The sequence below is a fragment of the Chiloscyllium punctatum genome, chromosome 37 (assembly GCF_047496795.1).
Source record: "Chiloscyllium punctatum isolate Juve2018m chromosome 37, sChiPun1.3, whole genome shotgun sequence".
Lineage (NCBI taxonomy): Eukaryota > Metazoa > Chordata > Chondrichthyes > Orectolobiformes > Hemiscylliidae > Chiloscyllium > Chiloscyllium punctatum.
The window spans coordinates 55866696-55880294 of NC_092775.1; the positions used below are offsets into that span (position 1 = coordinate 55866696).

Genomic DNA, 13599 nt, shown 5'->3' on the forward strand with positions numbered 1-13599 from the left:
GTCATTTCTTTGCCCATATCTGCAACTGATATATGTTCTACTGTATCCTTTGACAATTTTTACACTATCAGCAACTTCACTAATCTTTGTCATTAGAGTCAAACAGCATGGAGACAGGCTGTTCAGCCCAAACTGGTCCATGCCAACTAAAATGTCCATCCACGCTAACCTCATTTTCCTTCACTTGTTGCTGCTCCTTGGATGCTGCCTGAACTGCTGTGCTCTTCCAGCACCACTAATCCAAAATCTGGTTTCCAGCATCTGCAGCCATTGTTTTTACCATATCCATCTAAACCTTTCCTATCCATGTATTTGTCCAAATGCCTTTCCAATGCTGTTAATGTACCCGCTTCAACCACTTCCACTAGCAGCTCATTCCACATACGTACCATCATCTGTGTAAAAATGTTGCCTCTCAGGTTCCCATTTATTCTTTCCCTTCTAATCTTAAACTGATACCCTCCAGACCTCAATTCCCCAACCCTGGGAAAATGACTGAGCACATTCACCCTATCCTTGCCCCTCATGATCTTGTACAATTCTATAAGATCCCCCTTCAGTTTCCTACATTTGAAAGAAAAAAGTCCTAGCTTGTCCAACCTCTTCCTCTAACTCAGACCCTTGAATCCTGGCAACATCCTTGTATATTCCTTCTGCAGTCTTTCCAGGTCAATAACAACCTTCCTATAACTCTACTTGCCAAGAACATTTCATGCCCCTCTTTGCTCTCCAAATTTCCTACCCTAATTCCTGCCTCTCCTAATTTCATGGACACAAGCCAACGAGCTATCTTACTCAATTTAGGTCTGATAGGACCCTTTTCCTGTTTTGAATCTGCAAATCAAACTACAACGGCTTGCCAGCTTGGATCCTGTTTGACCAAAACTTGACATTATTTTGTGGTTTTGCTGTGAGGCAATTTGGAGTTCCCCAGTTTAGGATATCACCTGAGTGAGATTGTGCAATTGCCTGTACTCAAGCGGTGTTCCCCAAGCTCAGTCAGACTGGTGAGGGTGTCCACTTCTATCAGAATACCCTGCAATTCATAAATTCCACTTGTTGCATTGTCCATTGATGCAACCAGTTGGAGTGTCTGTTTGAGGTCCAGTTGAGCTTCAGCTGGTCAGTGTTTTTGCATAGTTACATCATTAATTTCGCATATCAACCAGTCTCTAAGCATCTCATTAAAGGTTAAACCGAAGTCACATGCCTCTGCCAGCTATCTCAACTTATTCAAAACACCCCCATATAGATTCAGTTCTCAAATTGCCGAGTAAAACCAGTGGCATCTCAGAATTAGAGAAGGCTTCGAATTGTAATATTCCTGAACCAGATCCATCAACTCTTGAAAGGTTTTACTATCTGGTGCCTCAGGGACAGAAAAAGCTGTGGCTGCACAGGCTGTTAGGAGAATTACTCATTTTCTTTCATCTGCCGCAATGTTCTTTGCTTGGAAAAAAAATATAATGCATTCTTTCCACACAGTGGGCCCAGTCCTCGACGGCAGATTTAAGCTTCCCAAACAAAGGCATGATGTAAGATGTGTTCACCCCCGAGTCAAAATCAACCGTTGCAAATGTGTTAATTCAGCATCATGTTTTACTTTCACTGCTGCTGAAATAGCTCCACAAAGGGTCACCAAGTCACTTTTACTTACACATGAACAGTCCTTGACTTTAGTACTGTCTCATTCAGAATTAGGTGCCAGAGCATCAGTATCTCTGGCTGTCATCTATTTTATATGTCAGGCATTGCTCCCTGCTTGGAACAGATGAACAGCTCCAGAAAGGAAACTCATTCTATAAGCTCCAACTGGCTGGCTTTGTTATAATCACTACGTAAAGCTGGACAGACTAGATGCAGGAATAATGCTGGAGAGTCTAGAACAAGGGGACACAATCTTAGGATACAGGGTAGCCCAGTTAGGAGTAAGCTGAGGAAAGATTTCTTCCCTTAACAGGTTCAGAAGCTGTGTAATTCTCTATCACACAAGGCCATGGAGACCATATCACTGGATGTAATCAAGAAAGAGACAGATACATTTTTAGATTTTCAAGGCATCAAGGAGTATTAGGAGAAAGTGGAAAGGATGAGCCATTATAATACTGAATGGTGAGTAGGCTGAAACGGCCAAATAGCCAACTCATGCTCCTACTTTCTTTGCTCCTATATTTCTATGGCATGTTGGATTCAATATTAGCTGAGAGGCAGGAAGCAGAGAATGGTTGAAGTCTTTTTTTTCTGTTTCCACTGGGTTTCTGCAGTGCTCAGCACCGGGGTATTTGCTGTTTGTGCTGTAGATTTGGATTTAAATGAAGGTGATGAAGGAAAAGGACGTGGAAGATATAGAATGTAGGGAAATAGAAGGTGATATCTTTAATGTCCATATTACAGAGGAGGAAGTGCAGGATGTCTTGAAATGCATAAAAGTGGATAAATCCCTAGGCCTGATCAGGTGCACCCTAGAACTCTGTGGGAAGCTAGGAAAGTGATTGTTGGGCCTCTTGCTGAGATATTTGTGTCATCGATAGTCACAGGTGAGGTGCTGGAAGACTGGAGGTTGGCTAACGTGGTACCACTGTTTAAGAAGGGTGGTAAGGACAAGCCAGGGAACTATAGACCAATGAGTCTGACCTCAGTGGTGGGCACGTTGTTGGAGGGAATCTTGAGGGACAGGATGTACATGTATTTGGAAAGGCAAGGACTGATTAGGAATAGTCAACATGGCTTTGTGCATGGGAAATCATGTCTCTCAAACTTGGTTGAATTTCTTGAAGAAGTAACAAAGAGTATTGATGAGGGCAGAGTGGTAGATGTGATCTATATGGAATTCAGAAAGGCATTTGACAAGGTTCCCCATGGGAGACTGATTAGCAAGGTTAGATCTCATGGAATACAGGGAGAACTAACCACTTGGATACAGACCTGGCTCAAAGGTCGAAGACAGAGGGTGGTGGTGGAGGGTTGTTTTTCAAGTGGGAGGCATGTGATCAATGGAGTGCCAAATGATCGGCGCTGGGTTCACTACTTTTCATCATTTATATAACTGATTCAGATGTGAGCTTAAGAGGTGTGGCTAGTAAGTTTGCAGATGACACCAAAATTGGAGGTGTAGTGGACAAGAAGAAGATTACCTTGGATTACAACGGGATTTCAATCAGATGAGCCAATGGGCTGAGGAATGGCAGATGGAGTTTAATTTAGATAATTAAATTTAGAGTTTAATTTAGGTGTTGCATTTTGGGAAAGCAAATCTTAGCATTAACACTTAATGGTAAAGTCCTAGGGAGTGTTGCTGAACAAAGTCACCTTTGAGTGCAGGTTCATAGATCCTTGCAAGTAGCGTCACAGGTAGATAGGATAGTGAAGAAGGTGTTTGGTATACTTTCCTTTATGGTCAGAATATTGAGTACAGGAGTTGGAAGGTCATGTTGCGGCTGTACAGGACATTGGTTAGGCCACTTTTGGAATATAGTGTGCGATTCTGGTCTTCCTATTGGAAGGATTTTGTGAAACTTGAAAGAGTTCAGAAAAGATTTACAAGGATGTTCCAGGGTTGGAGGATTTGAGCTATAGGGAGAGGTTGAATAGGCAAAGGCTTTTTTCCCTGGAGCGTCAGAGGCTGAGGGGTGACCTTACCGAGGTTTATAAAATCATGAGGGGCATGGATAGGGTAAATAGACAAAGTCTTCCCTGGGGTGGGGGAATCCAGAACTAGAGGGCATAGGTTTAGGGTGAGAGGGGAAAGATATAAAAGAGATCTAGAGGGCAACTTGTTCACAGAGAGGTTGGTGCTTGTATGGAATGAGCTGCCAGAGGAAATGGTGGAGGCTGGTACAGTTGTAACTTTTAAAAGGCATCTGGATGGGTATATGAATAGGAAGGATTTGGAGGGATATAGGCCAGGTTCTGGCAGGTAGGACTAGATTGGGTTGGGATATCTGGTCAGCATGAATGAGTTGGACCAAAGGGTCTGTTTCCATGCTGTACATCTCTATGATCAAGAAGTTTGCAAATGACACAGAAATTGGCAGAGTCATTATAGTGAGGAGGATGGCTGCAAACTGCAGAAGAATATCAATGTACTCATCAGCTGGTTAGAGGAATGACAAATTAAATTTAAACCAGAAAGTATGAGATAATATATTTGTAGAGGGCTAACAAGGCCTGTGATTACACTCTGAATGATGTGACTCTGAAAAGTACTGAAGATCAGAGGGACCTTGGTGTGTATATCTAGAGATCCCTGAAGGTAGATGCAGTGGTTGAAAGGGGGTACTTAACTTTATTAGCCGAGACATTTGATACAAGATCAAAGAGGTTTGTGGGAATTGTTTAAAACACTGGTTAGGCCACAACTGGAGTACTGAGTATTATTCTGATCACCACATTACAGGAAGGATGTGATTGCACGAGAGACAGTGCAAAGGAGATTTGCCACACTACAACACTGGTTGAAGGTCTGAGGTATAAGGGAAGGATTGGATAGCCTGGGGTCATTTTCCTTGGAGCAGCAAAGATTGAGAGGGGCCCTGATGGACATGTATATGCTTTAGAGGCTCATTGATTGGATGGATAGAAAGGCACTTTTTCCACTAGTTGAGGGTTCAAAAATCAGAGGCCATCGATTTAAGGCAAATGGTGGAAGGGAAGAAAAGAGTTGAGGAGTTTTTTTTAGTTCAAAGGGGAGTAGAAGTCTGGGACTCTGTCTAAAAAGGTGGTTGATTCAGAAACTCTTGTAATAAGAAAGTGAATTTAAATGGTCATTTATGTTACCATTGCTTCTCAGGCTATGGGCCAAAAGTTGATAATTGCAGTCAGTGTAGTCAAATCTTTGCTATGAGTCCAAGCCCCCTTGGCCATTGTTAATCTAACTCCCAAGGACTGAGTATGGCTCACACCTTGGACTATCTTGGCTGGACAACTCTGATTGACCATAGTTCAGACCCAGGACCAATGTCTCCACAGTGTCCCAACTGATGCATGAAATGTACGAGTATCTGCAACCTAACTGAATTATTTTATTCAAAGGTATCCCTGAGTTGAAACACTGAAGAGATGTTTGAGTTGCTCTCAGAGTTGAAATGATGATGTAATGAAGATATTCATCTACTAATGAAGACATAGATGGATGAAGGGTTGAGGATGATGGTGTCCATCGAGCTTGGAGGGTCATTGATGTGAAGGAACAATGGACAGTGTTGGGACAAGCATCTCATTTCATGAATTTGCACCATCTAGATTCTTGGGGAAGAAGAAGAAAATTTTTAAAAGGATGTATATAGATGGCGCACTGGGGCTTTTCTCAACCACAAATACATGGAAATAAGATAGTCGCCATTCAAACGCAAAATTTTGAAGCTAGAGGAGAAAATTGCAAACAAAAAAATTGAACATAATGCAAAGGACCCTGTACTTTTTTCCTTTTTGAATATAAACCAAAATGGAAGTTGGACTTTGCTATATAGCTAAAATACCAATCAAACCCTGTTGGATATGTTGAGTATAGGAGCAGGAATAGGCTATTCAGCCCTTCAAACCTGCTTCGCCAATTAATATGATCATGGATGATGATCCTGTTTTCTTCCCATAGCCTTTGATCCCATTTAGCCCAAAGAACTACATCCAAATCTTTTTTGAAAGTCTTCAATGTTTTGGCCTCAACAGTTTCCTGCAGCTGAGAATTCCATAAACGCACCACTTCCTGAGTGAATAGGTTTTCCTCATCTCTGTCCTTAACACCTTTATCATTAGACTAGGACCTGTGGGCACAGTCTTAAAATTAGAGGGGGTCAATTCAGAACAGGAATGCGGAGACATTTCTTCAGCCAGAGAGTGGTGGGCCTGTGGAATTCATTGCCACGGAGTGCAGTAGAGGCCGGGACGCTAAATGTCTTCAAGGCAGAGATTGATAAATTCTTGATGTCACAAGGAATTAAGGGCTACGGGGAGAATGCGGGTAAGTGGAGTTGAAATGCCCATCAGCCATGATTAAATGGCGGAGTGGACTCGATGGGCGGAATGGCCTTACTTCCGCTCCTATGTCTTATGGACTTCTGGTTCTGGACTCCCCATTCATTCGGAACATTCTTCCCACATCCAACCAATCTAATCATATTAGAATTTTTTTAGATTTCTGTGAGATCTCCCTCATTCTTCTAAACTCCAGTGAATATAGTCCTGACCAATTCAATCTGTCTCTGTACATCAGTCACGTCAAACCAGGAATCAATCTAGTAAACTTTCTTTGAACTCCCTCAATAGCCAGAATACCCTTCCTCAAATTAGGAGACCCAAACTACTCACAATACTCCAGGTGTGATCTTATCCATGCCCTATACAGTAGCAGCAAGACATTCCTGCTTATGTATTGGAATCTTTTCACTATGAAGGACAACATACTATTTGCCGCCTTCACTGCCTACTGCACATGCATGCTTATTTTCAGCGACTGGTGTACAAGGATCCCCAGGTCTCGTTGCACCTCTCCCTTTCCCAATCTGTCACCATTCCAAAAATAATTTGCCTGCCTGTTTTTGCTACAAAAGTGGAAAGTTTGCATTTATCCACATTCTAGTATATCTGCCATATATTTTCCCATTGTCCAAATCAAGTGATGCTTTTCTGCATCACCTCGCAGTTTATCCTCCCACCCAGCTTCTGTCATCGACAAATTTGAAGATATGACGCATAGTTTCCTTATCTAAATCATTAATTGTTATAATAGTGAATAGCTGGGGTCCAAGCATCAATCCCTCCACAAACGCTCCATTCACAGCCTGCCGTTCAGTAAATAGACACATTTATTCCTACTTTTTGTTTCCTATCTGCCAACCATTTCAGTGCACAACCTCGATTCCCACTCATTTTAATTTTGCATGCTAATTTTGTTATGTGGAACCTCATTGAGAGAATTCTAAATTTCAAGTAAACCTCATTGCTGCAACTTAGAAAATCAAGGTGTGCACATTTTTAGCTGTGCCAGATTATGGCAGAATCTTATAGGGATCTGATCAACCAGAGCAAGACATGTGACAGAATCAGACAAGTCAGACAAGGCCCATCTCGACTTCTGGAGCATCTTGTTCCACCTGAAATGCTTTTCACAGGAAGCGTGGCGGTGTAAGTGTCAGTTTGATGAGTGAAAGTGCAAGACCATGTTTGCTGGACAGCACTGTAATATAGTGACAAATATGTAAGCAGCCTTTTGCAAAGCCTAGATACATTTAATTAGCAATCATTTCATTGCCCAATTTTTCTGCCTGTAATGTGTAGGAACTCATCAGTCAGATTCTGCAGGTAATCCCTTCTTGATGATATTGGGTGGTCACTCAGCATCATGGTACCTTCACTAAACTGCTGCACAGGCAGGGCTTGAATGTGGATGGATGATGAAGACATGTCCTCATTATCCAGATGTGAGGCGTCTCACTGTTGGGTGAAGTACTCAGTCTCATCTTTGGGGTATGCCACTTAAGACTGTTCTGAGATGTAAGAAAGTCTTTTATTCATGCTGTCTCCCATTTAAGTCCTGTCCAACACGAGTCATGTCCATGAGTTACTCACTGCAGGATTCCTAACCTCTGATCTGCTCTTGTAGTTACAGTGCATATATAGCTAATCCAGTTCCATTTCTGGTCAATAATAATTCACAGAATATTGTCAGTGGGTGATTCAGTGAAGGTAACGCTATTGAAGGTCAAGAGATAATATGTATTAATATCTCCATTAAGCATCAGCTGTTCTAGATTTCATATTTATCAATATAATGAAGTAAGTGATTTTCTGATCTCTAGAACCAGAAATGAAGAATAGAATATTACTGTGTCAAAATTCTATTGACTGCTGTTTAGTTATAAGCATTTACTAGTTTAATTGTTAGGTTTGCAATTCCATTACAGTACTTGACAAAATGTTAGCTGGTGTAAAACATCATTGCAGCGTTAGTGTTACAGTGTAACTTTATTTGTGGTTTTAAGATTTGGTGCTCTAGTTTTAGTTTTAGAAAGTTACATCCTTGAAACCAAAATTCATTGTCTTATTTTGCTGATTTGTTCAGTTGTCTGTTTCTTCTTTTGATATCTTGTTTATTGAATCAGGAAACTCTATCAACATCAGCTCTTCTTGAAGAGGGGAGAAGAGAAATGGACAAAGTTATTGAAAGTGAAGTGCATAAATCAGGTATGCATTTCAACAGTGCAGGTCAGTTTTATGATGGAAGGGTCATGCCTCAATTCTCTCATGGATATATGTACTAAATTTCATCCCTTCTGGATTCTTTAGTGTGTTTTGCTCTGCTGCAGGTGTAGAAGCTTTTGATTATGTGAACAATGATGTAACAGCGAAAGTTGATTAAGGAAATGTGTTGGATATTGTCCAACATTTAATTTTAATTTAAATTATAAGAAAGCATTCAATAGAATACCAATTGAAAGTCTGAGTGACAAAATTGAGATTCATGGTATAAGCTGTTCAGTTAATGATGTTTGATATTTGTAGCTCAAGTTGATGATATGTATGTAAGTTACCTCGCTGAGCTTGAAGGTTTGTTTTCAGACGTTTCGTCACCATACTCAGTAACATCATTGGTGGATGAAAAACTAACAAAGGACAGAAAGAAGTAAATTGTTGAAAATGGTTATTTTTTCAGACAGTTGCATTCCCCAATGGTCAGTACTAGGACCATTGCTATTTTTGCTATATTTAAGTAACTTGAATTTCAAAATTTGCCGGTGTGGATAATGTTAAAAGGCTGCAATATCCACAGATCGGGATGAAGTGGACAGATGGCACTTAATCTAGAAAAGTGTGAGAATGCATTTTGGCAAGGTGGTGTTAGGTGAGGCAAAATGGATATAATGACGTACCTTTAAAGAGTATTGAGGAATAGAAGGACTAGGAGGTGCATGTGCATCAATCTTTGAAGAAGGCCAGCACATGAAAGTGGCTAGGAAAGCATAACGGATACTGGGTTTCATGAATAAGGGTATTAAGTAAACAAACGAGGAGTTTGCGCAGTGCCTTTGTAAAAATCCAGTCAGGACCCAACTGATGTGCTGCACCTAGTTCTGGCTGATATACTTTAAGAAGGTTTCTTGAAAAAGTGCAGGTGTTTGCAAAAATTGAATATTCCCATTAAAAGTATAAAATCAGCAATGTCTCCTCAGAATTCATGTGACATATTTCTGCTGAAATGTACTAAGATTAAGCTTTAATTTGGTGTGACTCACTTGTATATGGCACAGAAGGAGGCAATTTGAAACATCAAATCCATGTTAATTTCCCCAGTCCCACTCCTCAACTCAATCCCAGTTACTCCCAATTGCTGGAGAAATTCAATAGGTCTGTGGAGAGAAAACAGAATTAATGTTTCAGAGTTCTGAAGAATGTAACTGAACCAGATTTCCAACATCCACAGTTCTTTGTTTTGTATTATTTGGATTGAGATATTTGCAGAGCCTCATCCTCCTGTTAGTTGCCCACCAATGTTCATAACTGGATGTAGCAGGACTTCAAAGCTTTGATCTAATCTGTTGATTATCATGTTATCTTTATTACATAAATAATCAATGATTTGAGATTGAGTACAGGTTTTATAATTGTCTTATTCAACATTGCAAGAAAAGCTCGTCTCAATTTGCAAAACAAGTATTGTAAGCATCATATAATTCAAATTCCAATCCTTCTTTATACAAGTATAAAGCAAGATGTGTCAATTTTTGACCATTGGGTAATGTCCTTAAGATCTCTTTCACTCAGAAGGGGACAAATCAATCTTTCCCTATACGTTGCTGTCTCTTTCCTTATCAATGTTACCACCTTATCTCTTTCTCTCCACGGTCTTTTAGAATGTTTTTATTAACGTTTCCTTCTGTTTGTGTAAGTACCAACAGAATTTATAGCTGGCCTGGCCTTGAGGACGCATAACGTTCATTCAACAGTGGGATGTTTTTATTTTAACTTTGGCAATCTCCATTTAACCCTAACAGTTACGGTCTAAAAATCTAAATTTACTCTAACAGAACAAATTTTGGGCCTTGGCCTAAGCCCAGTGTAGTCAATACAGTGGTATTGTTCTTTTACTTTACATATTGCACCCATGATACTCAACAAATAGCCAGCTTAGGTTTATAAAGGAAACAATTCAAACCATCCATATGAATCAGTCTTTCAGTATACATCTCTGACCTAATCCCCTCCACTGCCATCTTCTGTTTGATTTCTTAGTGTGATAAATCAGGTATGTTAGATACAAAATTAACAGCTGAGTAATAACCAGGACATGGGAAATGATTTGGATCTGTGGGTGTATCTTCATAATCTCTTGCAAATTCCACAGTCCCTCCCACCAAATGGTAGCGTCTAGAGACTCAATGTCATCCTCTAAGGCTGTTGCTGGAGTATATAATACATTCAATACACTTGCTGTACTTCACTGCAGAATAGGGTGAGGTGTTCAGTCAATAGTGGAAGAACAGGAGAATTGGTTTAGGTATTGTGTCAGGTTGTTGTTTATGTTTCCCACGGTTTGGACATTAACCGAACCATTAAGGACCTACTTGGAGTATTCAGAAAGGAGGTTAACAACTTCAAAATCTGAAGTTTAAAAATAATTTTCAGGCTAAACTGGGTGGAGAAAAGAACTCGTGAAGTGCTTCCCAAATGTTTCTCCTCATATTTCTCCGATTTGAATTCTATTCGCCACTTTTCTGCCCACCTGACCAGTCCACTGACACTTTCTCATAGTTTACAGCTTCACTTCTCATTATCAACCATTTGGCTGACATTTTGTGTGATCTGTACTACTACCATTTCCTCAACATTTCAGTCCAGATCATTAACAAAGACAAAAAAAAACACTGACATAGTACACTAACCCCATGGAACCTGATCAGAAACAACTTCAAATCATCATAATAACTGATCACCCACTGTAATTTGTTTCCTGCTGCCAAGTCAGGTTCTATATCGTCAGCTACATTGCCCTGGATCCCACAGGCTTGGAAGGAGGGCAGAGTAGATTTACTTGAATGGTGAATGAACTCCAAGGATCATGCAATGAGAAGAGACTTACCAGTGGTTGTATTCCTGGAGTTTATGAATGTGTAGTGAAATGTTGAAATTTCTTAAAATATTAAAGGCAACAGGATAAATTTAAGAAGCTATTTTGCTAGATGTTTTGAGGAAGCAAGGGCCAGAGGGCTGGAAATAAAAGTTATAGCCAGAGCTTTCAGATGCACCTTTGGAAATCATTTCTAAGTATAATCATTTCTAAGTCTGGAACATTCTTCCACAAAAAGTAATTAATGCTGGTTTAATTCTTAACTTTAAATCTGAACTTGCATGTGAAAAATTAAAATTGATAAATTCAAGGCTATATAAATATAAATACAAGGATGTACAACATGGAAACAGACCCTTTGGTCCAACTTGTCCACACTGACTAGGTATCCTCAATTAATTCGCCAGTATTCTGTCCATATCAGTCTAAACCCTTCCTATTCATATATGTTGTTAATAGATGTTTTGTTACCCAGTGGCATTAAGGGTATAAGGGATAAAGGTGGGTATATGTATTTAGATCCCAAATTAGCTTTAGTGCCATTATTGACTTTCAACCGAATGTTACTCATGCCCCCTACCGCCCCCCCCACAACACACACACACACACACACACACACACACACACACACACACATATTAACAGCACAGAAGTGGAACAATTGGAGAGTGTCAAGCTCCTGGGATTGGTCATCCACAACAAGCTTTCTTGGATTCTTCATGTGGGTTACAAAGGCCCAACAACATTTCTTCTTCCTCTGGCAGCTGAGGAAATTTGGCATGACGGCGAATACCTTTTATAGGTGCATAATTGAGAGCATTCTGTCTGGATGTATCACTACCTGGTATGGCAACTGTGCCATTCAAGATCAGAGACGATTACAAAGAGTGGTGAACACGGCCCGGACAATAGCAAAAACCAACCTCCCATCAGTAGAATCCATCTACCAGGCCCGCTGTCAAGGAAAGGCCGGCAGCATTCTCAAAGATCCATCCCACCCTGGCAATGTTTTTCTACAACCTCTACCATCAGGGAGAAGGTACAGAGGCCTGAACACAAGCACCAGCTGGTTTCATAACAGTTTCTACCCTTCTGTTGTTAGAATACTGAATGGACTCACAAACTCTTAACATTCGCCTGTACCTGTGTTCTTGGTTTTGCTGTTGTTAACCTATTATTTATTTATCTATGCTACTTAACTCTGTGATCTGCCTGTACTGCTTGCAAGACAAACCTTTTCACTGTGCCTCGGTACACGTGACAATAAATTCAATTCAGTTCATTTCAATGGGAGGCTAAATGGCTAGCGTCTGTTGCTAGGTTACTATGAATGGACTTGTTTTCATAGGGAAGTTTTGCCTTTTATTTGAGTAATTTAATTAAATAATTTAGAATAACTGTGTAAAGAATTAGAATGCACAGATAAGTTTTGAAGGATACATATACTAAACAACATAATCAGTGAAGTACATTGTATCTGAAGTAATTTGCTTCTAATGCACACACAGGTCCATCTAACCATGCCTCTGTTTTCAAACGCATATATGGGGAAGATCATCAAAGCAACTTTCATGTCTTTGAGGAAGATGGGGGAGCAAAAGACGAAGGAACAGGGCTTAGACCCAGAAAATTGTTTAAATGTGACCTTGAAAATCAGAGCATTAACAGAGGTATTTACTACCTTCTCATTCATTCTAAGTTCTCTTCAGCCTCCTATTATATTTTATTTGCTTTCTTTTGTAATAAGATGGATGAGTAATATCCCAACAATGAAGGAGAGTCGGGGGGACAGAGTTGAATATGGTAGCCATTACAAAAGAGTGGCGAGAAAAGCTAAAAGGTCTAAAATTTGATAAATCTCCTAGCCCCGATGGGCTACATCCTGGAGTTCTGAGAGAGATGGCTGAGGAAATAGCGGAGGCGTAGGTTGTGATCTTTCAAAAGTCACTGGAGTCAGGGAAAGTCCCAGATAATTGTAAAATCACTGTTGTAAACCCCTTGTTCAAGAAAGGATCAAGACAAACGATGGAAAATTTTAGGCCAATTAGCATAACCTCGTTTGTTGGTAAAATTCTAGAATCCATCGTTAAGGGTGAGATTTCTAAATTCTTGGAATTGCAGGATCGAATTAGAACAAGTCAGCATGAATTTAGTAAGAGGTGGTCAAGCCTGACAAACCTGTTAGAATTCTTTGAAGAGGTAACAGGTAGATTAGATCAGGGAAACCCAGTGAATGTTATCTATCTAGACATCCAAAAGGCCTTTGATAAGGTGCCTCACGGGAGGCTGCTGAGTAGGGTGAGGCCCCATGGTTTTCAAGGTGAGCTACTGGCGTGCATTGAGGATTGATTGTCTGACAGAAGGCAGAGAGTTGGGGTAAAAGATTCTTTTTTAGACTGGCAGCCAGTGACTAGTGTCCTGCAGGGTTCAGTGTTGGGGCCACAGCTGTTCACTTTATGTATTAATGATGTGGATGAAGCAATTGGGGGCATTCTGGCAACATTCGCCAATGATACGAGGTTAGGTGGACATCTTAG

At 40.3% G+C, this 13599-nt stretch overlaps 1 protein-coding gene across 1 annotated transcript in view; it reads left to right on the top strand.

Moving 5' to 3' along the window:
• The window catches only part of LOC140463231 (synaptonemal complex protein 2-like), a 377524-nt gene that overhangs the window by 298241 nt on the left and 65684 nt on the right, over positions 1 to 13599 (top strand). Inside the window, exons 15-16 of the mRNA XM_072557016.1 lie at positions 8100 to 8181; positions 12571 to 12732. Coding sequence (XP_072413117.1) covers positions 8100 to 8181; positions 12571 to 12732 — 244 coding nt within the window. The remainder of the gene's footprint in view (positions 1 to 8099; positions 8182 to 12570; positions 12733 to 13599) is intronic.